Raw genomic sequence first — 22,664 nt, 5'->3', positions numbered from 1 at the left:
ACATTATCGTCCTAAGATTGTCAACCAAACACTACCCTATATATATATATATATATATATATAGGATGGCGTTATTACGACTCACATTGTGACACACCGTTTGTCTTATATGGGCAAAAATGTTTGGAATGGGCTGATTTCTTGTGAGGATGATCTCTGTGATGAGGGGATCATCCTGGCAAAAAATCATCCCATTCCAAAACTTCTAACCCCATCAAAATTGATCTACAAAAATTGGACGGTCTAAAAATTTTCAACTTGTAAACATGGGGCTAGAAGTTTCATAATGAGCTGATTTTTGGCAAGGATGATCTCCTCACCATAGAGATCATCCTCACAAAAAATCAGCCCATTCCAAACATTTTTGCCCATATAAGACAAAACGGTGTGTCGCAATGTGAGTCGTAATGTGAGTCTACGGAACCCAACCCATATATATATATATATATATATATATATATATATATATATATATATATGGGTCGGGTTATTACGACCTCCTTTGCGACACACCATTTTGTCTTATATGGGCAAAAATGTTTGGAATGGGCTGATTTTTTTGTGAGGATGATCTCTATGGTGAGGAGATCATCCTTGCCAAAAATCAGCTCATTATGAAACTTCTAGCCCCATGTTTACTAGTTAAAAAATTTTAGACCGTCCAATTTTTGTAAATCAATTTTGATGGGGTTAGAAGTTTTGGAATGGGATGATTTTTTGCCAGGATGATCCCCTTATTACAGAGATCATCCTCACAAAAAATCAGCCAATTTCAAACATTTTTGCCCATATAAGACAAAATGGTGTGTCGCAAAGGGGGTCGTAATAACGCCATCCTATATATATATATATAGGGTCAGGTTCAAGGGCCATATGAGAAAACATATCTAAAAACAATATAACATTAATAAAATTTTAAAATATGGGTTAGAAATTTCGGATTGAGCTGATTTTTTGTGAGGATGATCTCTATGATGGGAAGATCCTCTAAAAAAAAAATCAGTCCAATCTGAAACTTCTAACCCCATTAAAAGTGATCTAGAATGTGGACCGTCGATTTTTTGCCAATTTTTGTCACTAATTTGTAAATCACTTTTGATGGATTTAAAAGTTTCTGATTGAGCTGATTTTTTGTGAGGATGATCTTTTCATCAGAGTGACCATCCTTGCAAAAAATCAGCTCAATCCAAAACCTCTAACCCTTATTTTGAAAAACCATTGTTTTTTCATATGTTTTTACATATGGCCCTTGAACCGCCCCCGTGTATATATATATATATGGGGGGGGGGGGGAGTTTTAGCTCACAATCTTATTCTCACAAAAGTTTTGTTCTATGTGACTTAAAAGTTTTGGATTTAGCTGATTTTTAGTGAGGATGATCTCTATGTTGAGAAGATCATCCTCACCAAAAATCAGTCAAATCTAAAACTTCTAAGTCTATCAAAAGTGCTTTACAAATTTTTGGCAAAAAAATCAATGGTTTACAATTCTAAATCACTTTTGATAGACTAAAAATTTTTGGATTTAACTGATTTTTAGTAAAGATGATCTCCTCATTATATAATTATTTATTTACTTATATTATGACATGAAGATTCGGATCTATACAAGCCTAGAGCCAAACCAGATTGATTGGCTCTCCATTTGCTTAACCCAATACCGAACTGCAACTAGTTCCAAATCAAACCAAACCACCCCATAACTCTCGGATTGATTCAGTTCTCAGTTTGAACTAGACAAAGTAGCACTCCTAATTTCTTGCCAGGATTTAACTTCCTTCTTGAGCATAATCCGGAGTCCTCATTATATCATGTGGACATCAACTGCTTTCACACGTTTTTGAAGTGTCAAATATATTGCCTTGATCTTTGAGGCATATACGGGTTGCTTAAACAAAAGAAGGCATGATATCAACAAGATTTCATGTTCGAAGCTATATCGAGAACTCAAGCTGACCCCCTCTTGAGAACAATTGATGCCAAGACTCCATATGTACAATATATTGATGTGTAGACACAAGATTTTGGTATGTTGTCCTTATAATAATAATTATTATTATTATTATTATTATGGAATTTTCTTGTCAAACGGTTGAAGTTCTGCATCAAACATATGACTCAGATGAGAAGAAAAGCACAAATATTCTAGAGAGAGTCCTTAGGGCTCAATATAGAATATCTAGGGATACACAATTTATCAACAACCTCAAATCGTTTGAGGCAAGTGTTTATGCAATGAGCCGGACAGCCTCAAGTTTCTCTTCCTATCTCCAATGGTGAACCTGTGATATGTTCCTTTGTCAATCAACAATTAGAATAATTTTTAAAAGATCAAACTCTATTAACCTCAAACAATGTTTGAGTTTCTCCATCAAACAAAGAACACTTATGGGTGCCACATGTAATTTGTTGACCCATGATCTTAAAATCACGAGTCAACAAATTTATTTAATTATCACTCCTAACAAAATTGTTATTTCTCACTCCTAACAAAATTGTGTGGACGAGATCAAGGTTAGCAATCAAAGGGCCATAAGAGATGCAAGAATTTCTCGTAGTTTAGACTTATTTCTGAGTTTCCTAATATTTAATTTAATTTCATTAAAATATTATTATTCTCATTTCTCAATATTTGGTTTAATTTTTATCAATTTCTCCCAAATCTTATATTACCAGATGAAGATGAATGACCTTGAGTTCAAGCCCCTCAACGATTATCTATGCTTGTCTAGTATGTATGGTTTGTAGGGGTATTGTCTGTACAGGGGAGATATGATGTTCTAAGAGTTCAGTTGTCATAACTATCACATGTACATGAATGAGTGGCCCACCATATAAAAAGGTATGGAGTTTTTTTTATATATAAATAAAAAGGTATGGAACCTTAGCGCATCATCACCGTCCATTTTACATGTCATCTTCTATCTAAAATGAACAATGCTAGAGTGACTACGCAGGCACTATGTTTGACTATGCACTGACGTGGATCTGTGCTCAGAACCATAGATGCTTTTCACTTATATCTCAAGGATAAGCCTCCACGATTCTGAGCCAACTCAACGTCAACAATGTTATAGGAAGTCACTTTAGCATTTTTGATAGAAAATTTGTAAAGAGTTGTTCTAAACAAACTTTGATGGATACTGCACTGACGTGGAAATGTGCAGAAAACAATTGACTTTTTTCCTCGAGATACAATGCAAAAATGGATGAGTCAAAGATCTCACTTCATTAATCTATTGATTTTGATCTTAAGATCTTTGGCTTTGTTTGATTGTTTAATTTATGAATAACACTTACTTCAAAATTAACATCGATTCACACTCTGTTGATGTGGATGTGTATGAAAGCATAGATGCTTCTATCGAGATACAAGTGAAAACGTTTCGTGACCACATGGACACGTCAATAAAGTGTAAATTTTAAAGTCATTCCAGCACGACTCTTATCATGAAAACGTAAGAAAGACTTTATTGTGTATGTTTTTTATATTTGTTATCATCATGTGTAAAAAATTTAATCCCACGTGGAACAGTAAAAGGTGTAAAAGTGTTTTTATAAGAGAAACCCTTTCCATACTAAGTGAGGATTGCACATTTCGAAGTCTTTTTGACGGTGGATGAGGCTTTGTAAAATATTTTTCCCTCACTATCTTCGTAAGATTGTGTTCCTCATCTCAGCATCATTATAACTCATATTTGTGTTCCTACTCTACTGTTCCACATGGGATTAAATTATGAGTCACCGAACCATCCGCCCACGCGTGGACTAAGGTCTATGAAATTTTCTTTTTCTTTATAGTTAGAGTCAATATATTGACTCTAAAAAAATTCACTTGCTGACGTGGCAGGTACTCAGAGCCATGGATCTTTTTCTTCTTGAGACACCAGGAAAAAGATCTATGGCTTCTTCATTCTCTCTATTTAATTATATCAAACTAAATAGTTATGGTTTCATCATTTACTTGTCTGTTTTTAAATTATATCATTACCGTTAACATTACACATTGTTGGAAACAACATCATCATCACATGCAGTGATGCATGGGTGAAGAACTGCCCTTCTGAGAAACACAACCAATCAGAGGAGACAACGTGCACTAGTCGTCATCAATTTGTGATCCTGAAAACTCCAACCCAGCGGTCGTCACCAATGCCAAACTTCCCAATTCTGTGAGTGATTGAGCATCACAATTTCTTGGGTTGTTACAATATCGAGCACGAGCAGACACTCTTCCTTGGGGTATCATCCACCTTCTTTTCTGTTCAGACAAATTCAGCAAACACAATCTTCAGAAAGCAAACAAACTTTGGGAATTTCTATCTTTCTCTAAACTACTTTGACACTTTAGTAACTAAATGAGTTCATGCTAAAAAGAGACATGTTCCTTATGGAACCCACTTGTTAATTAAAACGAAAACAAGGAAGAATTACAACATCCATACATATAAAGAGATATAATATGATGATGCAACCAATAACTTTTCCATTGATACTGTGTAATATTTATACAAGTACATCAAGTCATGGTAAGTATACAGGACCACAATTCAAGGCTAAACATATGTGGGTAATTTCCTAATAAGCATAAATCAAGAGATTCCATTAATGTGAGAAATATGCTTCCTAATATTAAGCATAAATCAGGGAATTCAATTTATGTCAGAAATCTGCTTTTCTAATATTAAGCATAAATCAGGGGATTCAATTTATGTCAGAAATCTGCTTTCCTAATAACATAAACATGGAAATGATGATCAATTGTATAATTTCAACAAATTCAGTAATCAATTGATGCGTGTCATTGTGAATTTTCTACGGATCTGCGTATCCTGAGGCTAATGATCTACGGATCTGTGATGGGGCGGCATAGGGGGGCATATTGTCAGCGGGGGCATCAAGAAAATCATTATTCTTCATGATAAAAGAAAAAAAATCCACCGTAATAAAATATGAATCCAGATTACAACATTTGGAACTCCCCATTTATATTATCGCAACAAGCAGTTTGTTGGAAATCTTCAAAGGGCATCAAACGCACATTTACTGTAATTGAGGTCCTCTGCAGGGTCATTGAAAGGAATAGGTCATGCATGAACTTCATGTTTAATTGTTAAGATGCGACAACATACCTGTCTTGGTTTTGGCTAAAGATGGTTGCACAACCACATGCATGACGATAACCGCACCGGGACCTTCACTAAAGGGCATTCTGCATTGGCCGACAGTCTTGCTGTTCTCCAATATTTTGCCAGCACTAATCAATTTCACGTCATTTTCCACCTTAGGTATAATCTTTTTATCTGAAACAAACAAATGATTTAATGGAACATCGAAGAAAATCACAGCAAAGGGCATGGTTTAACAGAAGTAAGTCCTTCCATCTAACAGCAGAAAATAAATGGACATTTACAAATGAGGTTCACAATATGTTCTTCATCCTACTTCTTTTCTTGATTGAGAAATTGTTACCATTAACAATATAAGAACATGATAAATTTAGCTGTTGATCTACCCTACAAAATGCATTAAATCAGTGTTCAACACTGAGAACCCAAAGATAATCATGATACAATATCTGACATGGAACACCAAGGAATAAAATAATTATGAAAAGGTTCCCAAAGTTGGAGAGATGCAACTTTCCTCATAACATATATTCGGGTAGAGGAATGTTATAGGTGGAAAAAGGGTATCTCTAAATCTATTTTCTCAGTGTATATCCACACATTTCCTTGTCCCAAAATGGACCACATAATTCTCTTTTCATGTAAAGCAATCAAGAGGCATATCCAAATATTTTTACTACGCTATGATGTATCCCCAAATAATGAGCCAGAATTATAGTACTATCTTTTTTTTATTTTTATTTTATTTTGATAACGCAAAGTACCCCCAGGTCCCTTTTGGGATGGGATTAGTCCCTCATGGAGTTTCCCAACGTGCAACAGAGTAAATCAAGAATCAAGAAGCCAACCAGTTTCGAATACAAGACCAGAAGGAGCAAACCCGTCACTAGTTTTACCACTAACCCAACCCCCTTAGGGTTACATTACATTATTCCTCATTCTTCAGAATACAGCTGCATTCACAGGTTATTAGATAAAGATCAATCCTCAAGTTTCCCTCGCCCAAGTGAGCAACGATCCTCTAAAACTGCTCAAAGGAATTTATATTAAGAAACAAAAAAAACCTTGTCTAAGTGGTGCGATTCATAACCCCATCTGATACAAACATAAAATCATGATTCACTTAGGACCTATATAAAAAAAATAATAAAAACAAAATATTTCTTCCACTGATCCATACTAAAGAAGAAGCAACCATTGTCGTTACGTTGGTTCTATTATCCATAAGGATGAATATAATGAGGAGGATGTTATCATAGAATTAGAATTGGATGGTTAAACTGAAGATGTGCTTTTGGAGTGCAATGCATCCAACACATCCCAATCAAACAAAAAAAGAAAACTTTATAAGACAGCAATAAGATAGGCTATGCTTTATGGATTTGAATGTTGCACAATCAGGAAGCATGTTCATAGGTGGAGTGTAGTAAAAATGATAATGCTGAGATGGATGGGTGGAAAAAATAAGACAGACAAAAATAAAAATGAACTTACTAAGGAAAATGTAGTTGACCCACTAGACAAACTGAGGGAAAGTTGCTTCAGATGGTTTAGTTAAGTTTACAGGCCCAATTAGAAGGAATGTACAAGTTAAAGATTCTAAAAGAGTTAAAAGAAGAGAAAAAAAAAGTGATTGAGTGGTTACAGCATAGATGAATAAACTTGAATTAACAGAAGATATGGCTCTAGACATAATTGAATGGAGGAAAAAGATTGGTTTAACCAACAACAAATTTAAGGCTTTGATGATGATGGACTCCATACTAAAGAAGCCATTTTGAGAGGAGTTTACCAATAATTCCATTCAAGAGGGAAAAGAAAACTCCTTACAAGAACTCTTATGATCCCTACTTGCCTGAAATAGAAACTTATGACATATCCATATAACCCAAAAATCTTAACAGATACAGTTACTCTTAGTACCAACAAGTAACAATCTAAAGAAAAGTATCCCAAGTAGTTAACTCATCAGACCAAATTTAGCAACTGTTTTCTAACCAAAGGGAAACCTAAAAGTTATGTCCAAGAACATAATCATATTTTAGTTCAAAATCTACAAATTAGAAGGCCCATATATACCAATAGCTTCTATACATCACAAGTGAAAAGAAATCCTTTTGGAAGAAAAATCATAATTAGATATAACACTCAAACTGCTAGAAGCCTTGAAATGAAGCATTTTTGCTGACATGGTATTACCACTCATTAATTACAAATGGTCCAGAAGAAATGCAAAATGTGTGTATAATATTCTTCAGGTCATAATTTCCTTATAGAACTATTGAAAAACATAATAGACCCAACTTTTGTCTCCAATGTTGGTTATTGAACGTATGTTTGTTGTTTTTTTCTCTTTTATTTTGCTTTTATTCATCCTTAGGTAGGTTACCTCAGCCTCCTTTTGTTCCTATGTTCATGCTCTTTTCAAGTTAATGGAATTTACACTAATCAAGGAAAAAAAAAATGCTATTTGCATATGGTGGCAGCTTGTAGATTCTGGATGCTTTATTTCAAGTAAGGGTGTCATCTCCTCTCCAGCTTGGAGAAATCCTTCAATCCCATCTCTGTTCAAGTGAGGCAGAAAAGAAGAAGAGAATAGCCTAGCATTCATTCTTTAGTTCTTATATATAGCTAAGATGAACAAAGCAAAGTTGGAGTATCATGAACCCAATACCATTGATGGAAGGAAAATAGAGAAATGTTCTAAAATCAATAGAGAATACTTTTCATTTTGGGAAAACTTTCTTGTTGAGCATTTCTTAGCCAGAACCTTCCATTCTATCTATCTGAGGAAGGAATCAGATGATTGTGGATATTGAAGAGAATCAAAGAAATGACAATGCAGTGTAAAGATCTGCTCTTCAAATTATTAAGTGAATAAGAAGACAGAATATGCATATTGGAGAATTGATTGTGGAGCATATTATATATGTTGCTTGGAACCATATTTCTTTAAAAGGAATATTGATGTTGGTAAAATGAACAAAGGTTTTGTTAACATGTTCCCTATGGGCACACGTTAAGGTACATTAAATATACCTTGAATTGATTTCCGAACCAAAACTGCCCTCAAAAAATATTTTTTACCAAAGTAACCTCAAATGCTTATTTCCAAGGTGTATTTAATGCACCTTAATGTGTGCCCTAAAACCCAATGTACAAAGATAATGATGGAAATCAGCCTGGTAGTTTGGGTGGAGAGACTGGTTCAGATGATCCACTGAATTTCACCAAGGAGGGCTTGGAAACCATCTTTCATATACACTAAGGAAACCAATGGTGTACTGTAGACCGGGTTATAGAAGAAGATGGGCCAAAATGTTAAATGTGAACCTTAGCTTCAAACGGGTATAACTTTGTGACTGAGTATTGGAATTACAATTATAATATGTCGTTGGATTTGTACCAACGAAAACCACGATGGGTACATCAAAAAATTTTCATCACCCAATTTTACGATCTCAAAAGGATGTTGTTTTGGGCGTCAAAACACACTTTTTATGGTCAAGATTATATTTGTAATAAATAAATTCTGTTTGAGAGCATTTTGGTGACTTTTGTGTCTTTTTCATAAATTTTTCTAAGGTTAGTAGGTGAGTTTTATAATCTAGTTAGAATGTCTACTATTTTTGGAATCTTACTATATTTTGGTAATTTGGGGTTTAAGGTCTAGCAATAAGCATTGTAACAGTAATCAGAGATCATAATTGAATACATAGTGATAATTTGGGGTTCAAGTTTTAGAGAAACCAATTGAAGTTAATGGGGTGCATCTCACTTGCTTCATCTTTCTGTTATTGTTTCATAAGAGGCTGTAAATATTTAATTTCTTTCTTTATTTTTAAATACAAAATTCTGGTTGAGATCTGCAAAATAACAATCTTTCCTTCTAAGAAAGATTAAACTAAAAAACTATTTTAAATATCAATAACATCAAAAGTATCAAATTCAACTGTAAATGAAACAGAAGCAAAGAACGGCAACAAAACTCTAACCTTTCGGCCAATCGGAGATGATTCTTTCCTTTAGCATCGCAATCGTAGACGATGAAGAGTATCGGATCGGACCGATATCTGATCCATCGTAGAGACGGAACTTAAGCTCGATCAGATCTTCTTCTGGCATTGGATCTCACCCAAAAATTCAAAATTTCCGATTCTACCAATTATTTCCTTTCCCCCACCGTTTCTTTCTTCCTCCACGAAAATCCCTAAAATTCCGCGCAATTCGATTCAAACAAATTAGGGTTACGATCTGAAAATTGGGGGAGGAAAAATAAAAATAAAAAGCAAATTAAAAGGGAATTGGAGATTCCATGTCTTCAAGGTCTGCTTTTTTTCTTTTTCTTTCTGACTCAGTTTCGGGTTTGAAGATTGATTCGAATCCTCTTGTTATAAGGGAAACTTTAACTGTGCTTTGGAGTTCGGTGCCGCCTTTTATTGACCAAATACTTTGTGACAGATATTTGGTAGATGTGACATGTGGTCGGTCAAAAAAATTAGACTGATTAGTAATCTAAATTCATTAATAATGTGGAATAAAAATACAAATATAATTTTAATGGGATTCAATGTTTCTAAAATGTGTTCAATGGGGAACTAATGTATCATGTTGGTCCAACTCCAACACCAACGGGTTTCGACCAACAATTATATTAATAAAGTCTTATTTCATCTTTAAAAAAAAAAAAAAAATTAGATTAAGTAAATGAATCTTGCTCTTCTATTCAATTCAATTCTATTCAGAATTAAGTTTATTACAATCGAAGATTCAAGAGGGAGTTCATGTATGCTTTCTTTGTGTTTATACAACTTTTTTTTTTTTTTTAATTTTTGTTTCTCTTTTTCTTTTAGGATCTTCAAATTAAATATTTTTTTAGTTAGGATTATAATTATTTTTTTCCTAATAATTTTATCTATTCATATCATGATGACATCATCAACATTAATGTTTTTTTATGTTTAATTTATGTGTTTTGTTAACATTGCAATAAATACATTTTGAAATTTGGATTTTGTATCGAAAATATTCTTAAAAAAATATTTTAAACAAAATATCCACAAATTCTAATTTTCAAAGTGTACTTAATTTTAATGGGATTCAATGTTTCTAAAATGGATTCAATAAGGAACTAATGTATCATGTTGGTCCAACTCCAACACCATTGGGTTTCAACCAACAACTATATCAACAAAGTCTTATTTCATCAAAAAAATAAAAATAAAAAAATTGAGTTAACTAAATGAATTTTGTTCTTCTGTTGAATTCTATTCTATCGAGAATCAAGTTTATTACTATCGAGGATTCGAGAAGGAGCTCGTGTATGCTTTCGTCATGTTTTTTACATTTATTTTTTATTTTTTATGTTTATCGCTTTCTTTAGGGATCTTCAAATTGAATATTTTTTTAACTAGGATTATAATTAGTTTTTTCATAATAATTTTATCTATTAATATCATGATGACATCGTCAACATCAATAATTTTTTATGTTTAATTTATGGGTCTTGTTAACATGTGCCTTAAGTTAAAGTGCAATAAATACATTTTAGAAATTGGATTTTCTATCAAAAAATGTCCTTAGAAAATTTATTTTTTAACAAATTACTCACAAATTCCAATTTTGAAAGTGTATTTATTGCACTTTAATGTATGCCCTTAACAAAACCCTTAATTTATTAATGGGTCGAGATCCATAGACTCGTAAAACGTGTATATGAGAGATCCAACGATTAGGATAAAAGATGTAGCTCAAGAATATTTTACAGATCTTTGAGATAAATCTCAATCATTGGATCTAAAATATCCAAGGTTGAAATTATGTGTGAATATATGAGTTCAGCTTCATGAGTCTATGGATCCCAACTCTTTATTAATTATCATGAAGTTTCTTGTTTGTTAAGCATTAAACTCAATAAACATATTTATTCTTGCTGTTGTCTTATAAATTTTCCTTTTTAATTTGATCGATCCAGTATGTCACATAGCAATCTAGAAGCATATTCCTACTTAAACCATTTTGCTTTGATTTTATATGGACAACATCTTCTTCACTCTCTCCATCTTTATGTATAATACAATTAAGATGATAAATTTAGTCACGTTTAGATATTTTTAAGTTTGTAGTCTTCTCCAAAGACATTAATTCTAAATTTATAATTTGTACACACAGTCTTGATTCTATTTGTCCTAATGTTCTTGGACTCAAACATTTCTTTTCATGACCTCAATTTTATATCAATTTCCTCTTTAATCCGTCAACTAACATCACATCATCCACAAATAACAAACACCAAGATAAATACTCTCGAATACTCTTGAATAAAAATTTAAAAAGATGCCGATGTCACAAGTTGGTAAGATGCGTGGAAAGTATTCTCATGTCTTAGGTTAAACTCTCTTGGAATCCAATTTCATGGTTATCTACCAAAATAGAAAAGAAAATAATTAAAAATATGTATTATTTTAATTAAAGGATCATATTGGATATGCCGTATTAAGATTTGATTATTAAAAAGTCAATGAAATAAATTTGGCCACAATAAATTCACACAATGTATTTGGGATGGTTCACGAAAAGTGAGGACTCATCAAGGGAATCGATTTTATTATGTAATTTGATCAAACCCATTTCAACCACCGATTCAGACTAGTTTTTAAGACATTATTGGAATCACATGTATGGCACTTGAGGTTGACACAAAGCTGCTAACGTGAGCAATGGGAACAACTCTGTCGGTCATGTTTAGACTCACTTGTCCATTTCTTAGAAGTTATTTTGGTTAAAATGAAAGAAAAAAAGATTCGTGATTTTTTTGCGCCCCCTACCGTAACATGGGCTAGAATCATAGATTTTTCTCTCAGGATACACAACTGTAGATCTTATAAATATGTGCAGTTGTGAATCCCAATTAAAAGGATCTTTGGTTCTAACACATGCCAGGTCATGTGGCATATGGGCTATGGGACGGTGTGTTAGAAGGGAGGTGTCAGAAAATCATTATTCAAGATAAAAAGAAACCGTGCAATACAGTTTGAATCTATACGGATTCACCAAATTAAATGAAACCATGGTCCCATGTCATGTTCAAGCATTATTTGTGTGGTGGGAAAAGAGGCATAAGTCCTCAGTCAACACTGGACCATAAACCTGCATAATGTACATGTACTCATCTATTGCCCGTAAGTTTTGGCTCCTGTCTTTGTCATGAATTTGAATTTAGATTGATTCATCATTTTCCTTCTCTATTTCTTTTAACAATATTTCTTTTGTAAAAATATAAAATCCTTTAATTGTGGTGCCCTCGCTCCAATGTTTCATGAAGATTCCCAATTATTTTCAACTGACGACTAAAATATTTGATTTGAGAAACTTTCATTTTCATTTTTTTTTTTTTTTGTATATATATTTATATTTTATGATGGGAGTATCTGAACTTAAGTACAACTAGTGAGACCAGATGAGCCAGGGTATGCCTCCCTCCCCCGAGAACATGCAACACCCGCACATCACACGCACCAGGTAGGTGAGGGTACGCCCTCACGTGTGGCATCTAGAAGTCATTGCTCATAGTAGGTATGCAACACACAACCTAAGGACTATCATTGCTTATTGGATTCGAAATTGCCATTGAGCCAATCTCTTGGGATTAAAATTTTCACATTTTTAATTTTCACATTTTTTATTATTCAAATCTAATTTTTTATATGGATCTTTATTTATTTATTTTTGGTTCATAAGTGTAACAAGAGATGGTTTAAATATCTTGGGGTATTGTGGACCAATTAAGCATGAAACAAGCATTTTCAAGTATCTTTAGTAGATACCACCGATTGAATGAATTCATTGTTTATTCAAACCTACTTAATGAAAGAAGTGATTCTTGCCGCCTCAAGTGGAAGGATGTTCCTTTAACAAAAGCAAAACAAAACAAAAAATTGGGCTTTCTGGCCCAATACTTAAATGGGCCTTATAAAGGGAAATTAAAAAATAATAATAAAAATCATGATAATCTGAGACGCCCCTCAAACATACGCCCCCATCACAGAGCGGTAGATCATTTGCCTTGGAATACACAAAAGGAGATTTATGTTTCTAGGTATCCCGAGGCAAATAATCTACGATTCTATGATGGGGGCGTCAGAAAATCATTATTAAAGAAATCTGTGAAATTGGTTATATAATAAGGTTTATCCCTTGTGAAATATAAATTAAGATTTCACAATTAGTTAATCAACAAGAAAAGGATGTTGACTTTTGGTCAAGGGTCAAATCTAATCTTGTATTTTGCAAGGGGTAAACTTAATATCATGGATTTTGCATGGGTTTTGTACTAAATTAGCTCCTCATAAAACTAGTAAAATGCAATTATTGTGATGGATTGCGAAAAGGAGGGCCTATTGACAACCCTAATCAAAAGTGGCTTGTAACCACCACCAAAATAATTTAGATGAAGTTTCGATAATGATAATGATAATCCAACGTGTAAGCATTAGTGAATTATTTTTAGGTTGCTTCAACAAAGATTGATCTTTATTCTTTGGAATTTTATCATCTTCATCTTACTAAATTTCTTATCGAACAAGGAATCAGTGTAAAGTACTTTATATAACCACTTTATTTAAACCAAACTTTTGCAAATACCCTCTAACGAAGGTTTAAGATAATCATGATCGGGTCATTACCATTGTTTCACCATTAATGGTAAAGGAAAAAAATAATAATTATGTAATAGCAAGCCCCACTATAGATAATGTTTATAAAAAGGAAAATGCTGAAATGACACAAAGTCTTTACTATGATTCTCGCAAGTCTAACGTGAAACGTGCACATGACCATAGATGTGTTTCCTCGTGATACGAGTACAAACCCTCTACAGTTATGTATACACGTCCACATCAGAATTGTGAGAATCACAGTAAATTCTATGTCACCCCAACGCGACTCTTATAAAAACCATGCCCCCAACAAAAATATATATGGGTAGGGATTTGGTGACTCATGAAGAATGATTGTAGTAAAAACGCATGATCCGAATAGTCTGAACACTAGGGTTGTCAATGGGTCGGACCAAACCTGAAATCTAATCCAATAACTTCAGGTTTAGAGCGATGTTTTGAATTTTGAAAAGTTTCAATCTAATATCTTATTGGATCGGATCAGGATCAACCATTTCCTGATCCAAAAAGGACCTGATCCGATAATATTTTAGAGAGTATATAAATTATATTATGTCTTAGTCGAGATGAGCGATGCTTATTTAGGTTTTGTGTATAAAATAAGATTTGGTCCGAATCAATTGTTAATGGATCAATTCTGGATCTTAGTATTGAGTTCCGATAAAAAAAAAATGGATCTAAGTCTTATTGGATCGATACCAAATCAACCCCGATCCTATCTAGACCCGATCCATTGACAGTCCTAGTAAACATGGAATTCAACTAGGATAATACAAATCTTAGGAACATTTATCCTGAGAATAAATCCTAATTGTTGCATTTTATTTTTACAAAATAAGAATCATGAGTTTTTACATGCTTTGTCTTCTTCGATAGCATATAAAAGCACATAATCTCATCTTCAGATGTTTTGCACAAAATGATACTCTCACTTCTTAAACCATTAAAACGATGATTATTTGCCTCATATTTTTATCATGTTATTTCTCCCTCTCTTCACTTTAGTTTTAAAAAAAATGATACTCTCACTTCTTAAACATTTAATAGTTTCTCTTAGAGTCGAACTAGCCTTACTAACTTAATAAGATTCTAATGCTTACTAAGGGCTGTTAATCTCATTTTGTAGCATCCAAAAACATGATTTGATGCCACAGGGTTTTAGAGGACAAAATTCTATGAACTTTGAAAAAAAAATGATATTTTTACCGTTGAATTTTAATTTTAAATTTGGGAGTTCCATGACATTTTTAAAACCTTGGATCAACCCCCAAAAACATTGAATTTTTTTTTTAATCCAAGTTTTTCCATGAAATCTAGGGCTGTGGTGTTGGATTGCCAATAGGATAATCCATTTGAGCGCTTAGAAGAGTTAAAATCTTACTAAATTAGCAAGGAAAGTGTCTTTCTCTCTTTTAGCAGTGTGCTAGAAGCAAATGATGATGCAAAAATATAATTTTTCCTTTAAATTAGCTTTGATAATCACTATCTTTGACAAAAGGTATTTTGATCATTAGTTGGGATAATATCTGTTTTAGACAGAGGTAGGGTGCATTTTGGTAATTTTAAATAAAGATATGTTATTGGCACCCCCACTTTTACTTATTGCATCCCAATTTCTTAAATTATTTATCACTCCCAACTAAAAATCAAACCACATTCTTCAAACATTACAAAATTTTGGCTCAAATTATAATCTCAACTTTATAAAAAATCATTGCACCCATTCAAACAATTTGAATGGTTGTTTACAATGATAATTAGTCTCATATATAATCCTAAACTCAAAAAATAGAAATCTGATTATTCATTAATTTTCTTTAATTTTAATTAGGGTGTTATAAGTAAAAGTTAGGGTACCAATAGCAGTTCTATTTCAATATCAATCTTTTGTTGAATCAGCAAATCCTTATTTTTCGTTGATATTAGGAGGATGCCTCCTTGCAAACGTCAAGTGTAATCCAAAGGAGATGGTGTGTTTAAAAATATGTTTCATTTTGTACGAAACCTATTGGATTTTCACATTATTGAGATGAAATAGTCTTGAATCTAAAAGTTTCAGAGATTCAATCATTTTTTCTATGATTTTCCCTAATCCACGGATCTATACAATAGATCTAGAGAGAGAGAGAGAGAGAGAGATCTAAGGGGGAGAAAGAGACATCTATGAGAGAGAGAGAGAGAGATCTAAGCTAGAGAGAAATATGATGAAGAGAGATAGGAGAGGGGAGAGGTGGGTGTGCCTAGGTGACAGATGACTTCTCTCCCATCTTCTTCTATTTGTCTTTTTGAAAAAAATTAGGGTCGGTTGCCTTTTCATCCCCTGTGCTTTTCAAACGAATGGGATGGCCTTGAACTTGTCTCATTTCAATCTTTTAAAAAATTGAAACATCAATTCGAAATGAAAGTTTAAACATGGGAGAGGGCATGGTTTAAAATTTCATCTTGTTGAAATATTTTAAAATTTTAATTTGTCAAGATGAAACAATCTCTAAATTAACTATATACCCCTTGACCACAGATCGAAAGATCTCTTTTAAAACATTAATTCAATGTGTCAAATGTTTGGAAAATATTTCTTACTATTTAAGGGTGGTTTGGATAAAATCCAAACATCTTATCCAAAAAAAAAGGAGATTCTAACCATGGGAGCGGGTTGGACATTATTGACTTGGAGACAAAATTTCAACGGTTTTTATAGTTTTTGGAAAATGCTGCAATGACATCAACGGAGGTACGAAGGTAATAAAAATGATGTGATGGCGCACACACAACCGTAGATGCGTTTTTAATCGTATCCCGCGGAAAAGCATTTTTGATAATGTGCACGACACCGCATCGTTTTGTCACTTTTGGTTCTTCGTTTTTGTCACCCCAGCATTTCTTTCCTTTTTCAGATGGTCGATGACATGGAACGTTAAATGAGGTAGAGTGGGAGAATCTCACGCGAGAAAAGAAACTTCGTTTCACTCTCTCTTACGTGGCGAGCTAAGCATGTCTAGTCGTAGAAATCCTATGTCACTATGACGTGGCACCACATATTAAGGAAGATAAAAATTGATGGTCCACCTTCACCGAGAAATTGATAGGGTTCTCAACACGTGGCATGCTAGAGGTTGATGAAAGTTATGATGTCGGATCGCACCTTAGTCAAACACATTCATTATAATGGGCCCACATCGTACGAATGCCACGTTTTCATTCCTAAAAGGACCCACGTGAACATTGTCCTAGTAAATCCCAACGTTTTTATGTGTTAAATACCCTTAAATAAGGGTGGGTCGACTCCGATTCGATACTTATGATATTTAAAATAATAATTTTTATATTTTATCAATTTTGATTCTTGTCGATTTTAATTTTAATTTTACAATAAGTGAAATTGGAGTCGAAATCATGAAAAATCTTGGGTACCCATCGATTTTGATTAACTAGAATCGAATGAAAAAAATTATTTCAAAATTATTATAATAAAAAAAAATTTAAATAATATATTATTTATAAAATATCAACTTAATAATAATTTATTCTACTAAAAAAATGATTTAATAATTTTTATTTTCAAATATTAAAATGTCTTTCATTTACAAGTAATAAATTTTAAAAAAAAAATGACTTATCTTAAATTCAAATATTTAATTTATAAAAAATTTGAATGACTTTATATCATATGTGTTGATTTTAAAATATAAGATTACCTTGAATTATGTATAATGTAAAAATAAGTGACAAAATAAATTAGATCCGAATACCCACTGGATAGAACGTAATGGTTCTAATTTTTATCTGTTCAATTCCATATTAGATCGGATTCTAATCAATTTCAATAAAAAGATAATCAAAATCGGGGTTTTTGATTTCAATTACGGGTAAATGGGTACCCATTAACACCCCTACCCTTAAAAAATCAGGATTCTTCTTTTCCTTCCCATTTGCATTTTCTTCTTTACTTAAATAGAGTGAGCGAATACATTCCCCCTCTGCAACACCATCGATCCAGGCTAAAGAAAGAAATAGAGCAAAACTCAAATGAAAAATTGGGAAAATAAAATCCTTAGAAGGGGAAATTTTTTTAAAGATTCTATGGCCACACCAACTTTTTCTCATAGCATCCCAATTCATTTGAAATCACCAAAGAATTAGAACACATCTAGGGTGCTCTTAGTTAAAGAAGTTGTGGCAATAGAAGCTTAAAAGAAAAAATAAAAATAAAAACATCAGTGAATCCAAAATGGAGGAAAAAAAAATGCCATTTGCTTTTTTTTCTTCTTCTATACATACAGAGTGAGCAAATACATTTCTCTCTGCAACACCATTGAAGAACAAAGAAAAAACTAAAAACAAACCAAAACAAAACCTTAAAAAAAAAAAAAGTTAACATCAGTGTATCCAAAATGGAGGAAACAAACAAACCCATTCCTCCATATTTTTTTTTACTATCAAATTTCTATTTCTGGATATCTCTCATTTGAATCCAAATCAAAGCCAGAGAGCTCCAGCATCCTTGAGAAGTGGCACAAGACTCCCATTAATATGAGAAGCCATGACTCTATCCATAGCTCCAACAAGCTTTCCTCCAATAAAAACAACAGGAACAGCAGAAGAGCTACCCAACAACCTCATCAAAGCTTTCTCAATCTCTTTCCCTCTTGGATCCTCATCGAGTTCATAAACAGTCGGATTAACACCCATTCCGCAGAAGAGTCTTTTAACTGCGTGACACATACAGCAACTACTGATGCTAAATATCACAACTGCGCTCTCTGATGCGAGTCTCTCCACTCTCTCTAATGGATCACCAACGTTCCTATTCGACATAGATGAATCCGTCCGATATTGCATTGTAGCGGAAAACGTAAGAGAAATTCGAAAAAAGAGACGTTAAAGTAATGAAACTAAGATGCTGACAAGTGAGTGTGAGTGAGAGATGAGGAAGTGATGAAGGATTTGTTGGTATTTATAGGAAATTGTGAGGGGGGAGGGATTATTTTAATATTTAACTCTTGGATCGAGCCTTTGAGGGACTGGAACAAAGAGGATTTATTATTATTTTTTATTTTTAATGATCGTCAGCGCATGATGGACAAAGTTGAGGGGCTTAGTTATAATTAATTTTTTTAAGTTTCAGGCCTCGGGACATAGTTCAGGGCTACAGGCTTTTTCAGGAGGATTGTTGGCTATTAGACGGCTGCGTCCGTCCTTGTTGTCGGCTAGACGTGCCACAGCCCTCTTGACCATACTCCATGCGCATGTTAGCCAATAGCTCTCTTTAGAAATTAATATCTTTTTCAACTTTTGAAGTTCACTCCAAATGGTTTGTTTGGTAACAAGCACAGGTATGTTCTTCTTAATTAAAATAAATTACCCAAGATGCTGTCCTTCCGGAGCTAGATTTTATTCTAATCTAGACTAGAATATCGGAAGTTTTATTCTATTTCATATATTTATCATACTTTACCATATACCAAATAATACTCTATTAAAGAAGCCCAAAACAACTTGTCATTTGGATTTGAAAAATTACAATTTGTTAATCACTCACCTCCTTTCAGCTAAAAGCAAAAAAAAAAAAATTGAAAACAATGAGAAGTGAAAATTTGTCGAAATCAACTTTTTTGCTTTAAGCATTTGTGAAAATTTCTTCGAACTTATAATTATATAAATTTTGAAAAAGGAATACTTATCTTTTGTTAGTTACTGATTAAAATACATTTCAGATAAATATTGTGTTATATAAATGTCTTGTATTCTATTGCACTACGCATAGCTAAGGGGGTGTAGGAGACATCGTCGAGGTTTCTATTTTGGGGAGTTTTACATGTTTTGATAACTCTCGATTGTATAAATAGAGATTTCTAGGACTGTAAAACTAATAAGAAAATAATGATTGTTCTTGTTGTGTTCCATGGATGTAGTAGGCACACTACCGAACCACGTAAATCCTTACATTATTGTTTTGATTGTGTTATCTTTGCTATATCGCTTTTCTCATATTAGAATTAAATAATAATTAAAAGATTAAATTTTTAATATTGCCTTTTCAAAATATCTAGAAAAAAACCCATATTTTCATCCATATTCAATGAATTCGGATTTTGAACAAGGATTTTGATTTGTTAACCTATCAAATAATTTTGGAGCAATAATATTGTAAGAAAATAAGTAAGAGTAGTGAAAAAGAGAAAAAAAGATCATACACAGATACGAAGAGATTTATGTAATTCCTTCAAGATTAATGTACGCCCTGATTTCACTATGAAGAGAAAATCCTTTATCACATGACCTTGAGGGGTTGGCTCAATGGAAAATTCGGATTGATAATCGATTAGTACTCGTAGATCGCGAGTTCAATACCTAGTATGAGCATTAATTCCTCAGGGGCCACCCGTAACGGCGCACCCTCATTTACATGGTGTGTGTGTGATGTGTGGGCGTTGCACATGCCACAAGACTAGCCTTTGGATAAGAGCATGGTCTATGAACTGGGCAAAACCCATATACAGGCCTGGTCCCTACCTACAATGATACCTGAATATCAAAAAACCAAAAACAAAAACAAAGAGATATACACAATCTTAATAAATGTGGTTAAGGTTTTATATAATACTAGAGAAATATATATCATGAAATGATTTAGTGTACTTCTTGTTAACATCCCCATCCAATAAACTGTGGATATGATGTAAATTATATTGTATATATTTTATTTAATGAAATTTATAAATGTTTTGTATGTAAAATTGGCTTTGACCTAATCCAATTTTTATCGAATCTGAATCTAAATATTGAGATTCGGAAAAAATTCAATCCTCCTACCGATTAATCATTTCAGATCTAATCTTAACAAATTGGTACCATGCCGATGAAATCTTATTCGGACTGGACCTAGACCCAATCCATCTAATAAACTGTGAATGTAATGTAAATTATATTGTATATATTTTATTTAATGAAGTTTATAAATGTTTTGTATGTTAAATTGACTTTGATCTAATCCAATTTTTATCGAATCTGAATCTAAATATTGATATTCGAAAAAAATTCAATCCCCCTACTAAGGAATCATTTCGGATCTAATCTTAACAAATTGATCCCACACTGACGAAGCCTTATTCAGACTTGAACTTGGATATGGACCCGATCCATTAATAACCCAAGGATTTACTACATCACTACTAATACATTGGTGGAAAATATGAAAATGATGGGACCTACCTCTAAATGGGTGCCACATAAAAGATCCAAATTCGATCAAATGAACAGGATTATTCCACCGTCCAATATTTGGGTCACCTCATCCATTTTGGGTGAGTAAAAGGTACCTTAATAGTGGGTTTAATTAGTAAAGGAGAGAGATTTTACTTTATACATTTCTAATCAAATATTGGATGAGGACGATTCCTAGTTGGCTTTTGAGATTTTTACTTTTTGATCGAATCATCAAAAGTTCTACCTAAAAAATGATAAAAATAATTATTATATAATTATTTTAATAACTAAGTGTGAAATTTTAAAATATTATCCAATTGAGCATCTTAATTGTGTTTATCGGAATTGAATCGTCCTTTTAACTAAGATTCTAGTTTATCAACCAAAAAAAAAATTATATAAATTATAATATAAAAAATTAAAAGGAAAAAAATTTAAATTTTAAATAAAATAATAATTTATTTTATTTTAAGGAGTGAAAGAAAAGAAAAGAAATGTGATGAAATTCCGTACATAACTTCTTTTGAGAGAAGATGACTGGCTTGTGGAGGGGAGAGGGCAGAGAGAAGAAAAAGTAAACGATATTATTCGATTTGGCTTGTCGGGGCAGGTTTCTACCGTTACCGTTAGTTATACTGTTATACGGCTGGAGATTTATTAAGAAGATTCCAATACCTGGACACATTTTCGTTTCCAAATTTGACCTTTCTCTTTTTTATAATTATCAATTTCACTTGTCTTTTCGATAATTATGGATTTACTCAAATTACCTATTTTAGAGATATGTAAGAAAAAGTGATCAACTTTTGACGAATTTATCGTTCCAATTCATTGTTCATTTTATTTCTCGAAATGTGAATAATAACGAATTCAAAGGTTTTAAAATGATTATCTTGCATGTTTTTATGCAAACCTACAAAATTATTACTTTAAACCAACGAAATAGTCACTTTAAATCTGTGAAATACTCATTTTAAACCTCCGAGTTTGTTATTGTTCTTGTTTTGATAATTAAAATGAATACTGAGCTAGAATAATAAATTCGTCAAATTCAACTCATGAAATGGTAATTCACCCATTATTTTAGTACACCACTCTGTTTTCTTCAAACATTAAGAATACAATTGGGTCTTTCTGTTTTTTTTTTTAGGTGCAAGATGGATATTCCCGAAATCAATCTTATAATCCTATCTTCCTTATCATATAAATATCAAGGAGTTTGGAATTTAGGAGAAGTAGATGATGATGAAACTTTGGGTAGAAAAAAATTAAGGATTTTTTTATAAGAAATTAAGACAAGATTGAAAAGGAAAATAATATATTAAAAAAAAAAAAAAACAACACATAGAGATTGAAGAGGATGAGAATGATAGTATTTTGGAAGAAAAATCAAGAGTAAAGACTTACTTGATCCTGATTCTTTATCAATACTCTTCAACGCTCATACTTATCATCATCCATAAAGACTATTGTTGTAATTTTATCAAATCAGATTATATCGCCATTCAAAGATGTTTGATTAACGAGAAATATCAAATCTATAAAATTTATGAAACTTCTAATGTTTTGTTAGGTTTTAATTCATATTTCACTTTTATTCATATATTATGGCATGTGTATTCCCTAATAAGCTTTAGTGTGAAATATACTT

The 22,664-nt window shown here is 32.6% G+C and overlaps 2 protein-coding genes across 2 annotated transcripts; both read right to left on the bottom strand.

The window, feature by feature from the left end:
• Nucleotides 1-3,945: 3,945 nt before the first annotated feature.
• Nucleotides 3,946-9,517, bottom strand: LOC147405395 (membrane-anchored ubiquitin-fold protein 3-like). The gene is made up of 3 exons (XM_086433148.1): nt 9,125-9,517; nt 5,133-5,303; nt 3,946-4,261 (listed from the first exon to the last, which is right to left on the bottom strand). The coding sequence occupies exons 1-3, from the start codon at nt 9,252-9,254 to the stop codon at nt 4,206-4,208; spliced, it is 357 nt and encodes a 118-aa protein (XP_086289274.1). The 5' UTR covers nt 9,255-9,517; the 3' UTR covers nt 3,946-4,205.
• Nucleotides 9,518-18,160: 8,643 nt separating this feature from the next.
• Nucleotides 18,161-18,743, bottom strand: LOC147405394 (glutaredoxin-C1-like). The gene has a single exon (XM_086432696.1). The coding sequence runs from the start codon at nt 18,644-18,646 to the stop codon at nt 18,284-18,286; it is 363 nt and encodes a 120-aa protein (XP_086288822.1). The 5' UTR covers nt 18,647-18,743; the 3' UTR covers nt 18,161-18,283.
• Between the last annotated feature and the right edge of the window lie 3,921 nt (nt 18,744-22,664).

Source organism: Akebia trifoliata, chromosome 3, assembly GCF_017979445.1.
Source record: "Akebia trifoliata isolate Shusen 1 chromosome 3, ASM1797944v1, whole genome shotgun sequence".
Classification (NCBI taxonomy): Eukaryota; Viridiplantae; Streptophyta; class Magnoliopsida; order Ranunculales; family Lardizabalaceae; genus Akebia; species Akebia trifoliata.
Note: the sequence above shows the minus strand (reverse complement) of the source record. Positions and strands in the feature narration are given on the sequence as shown.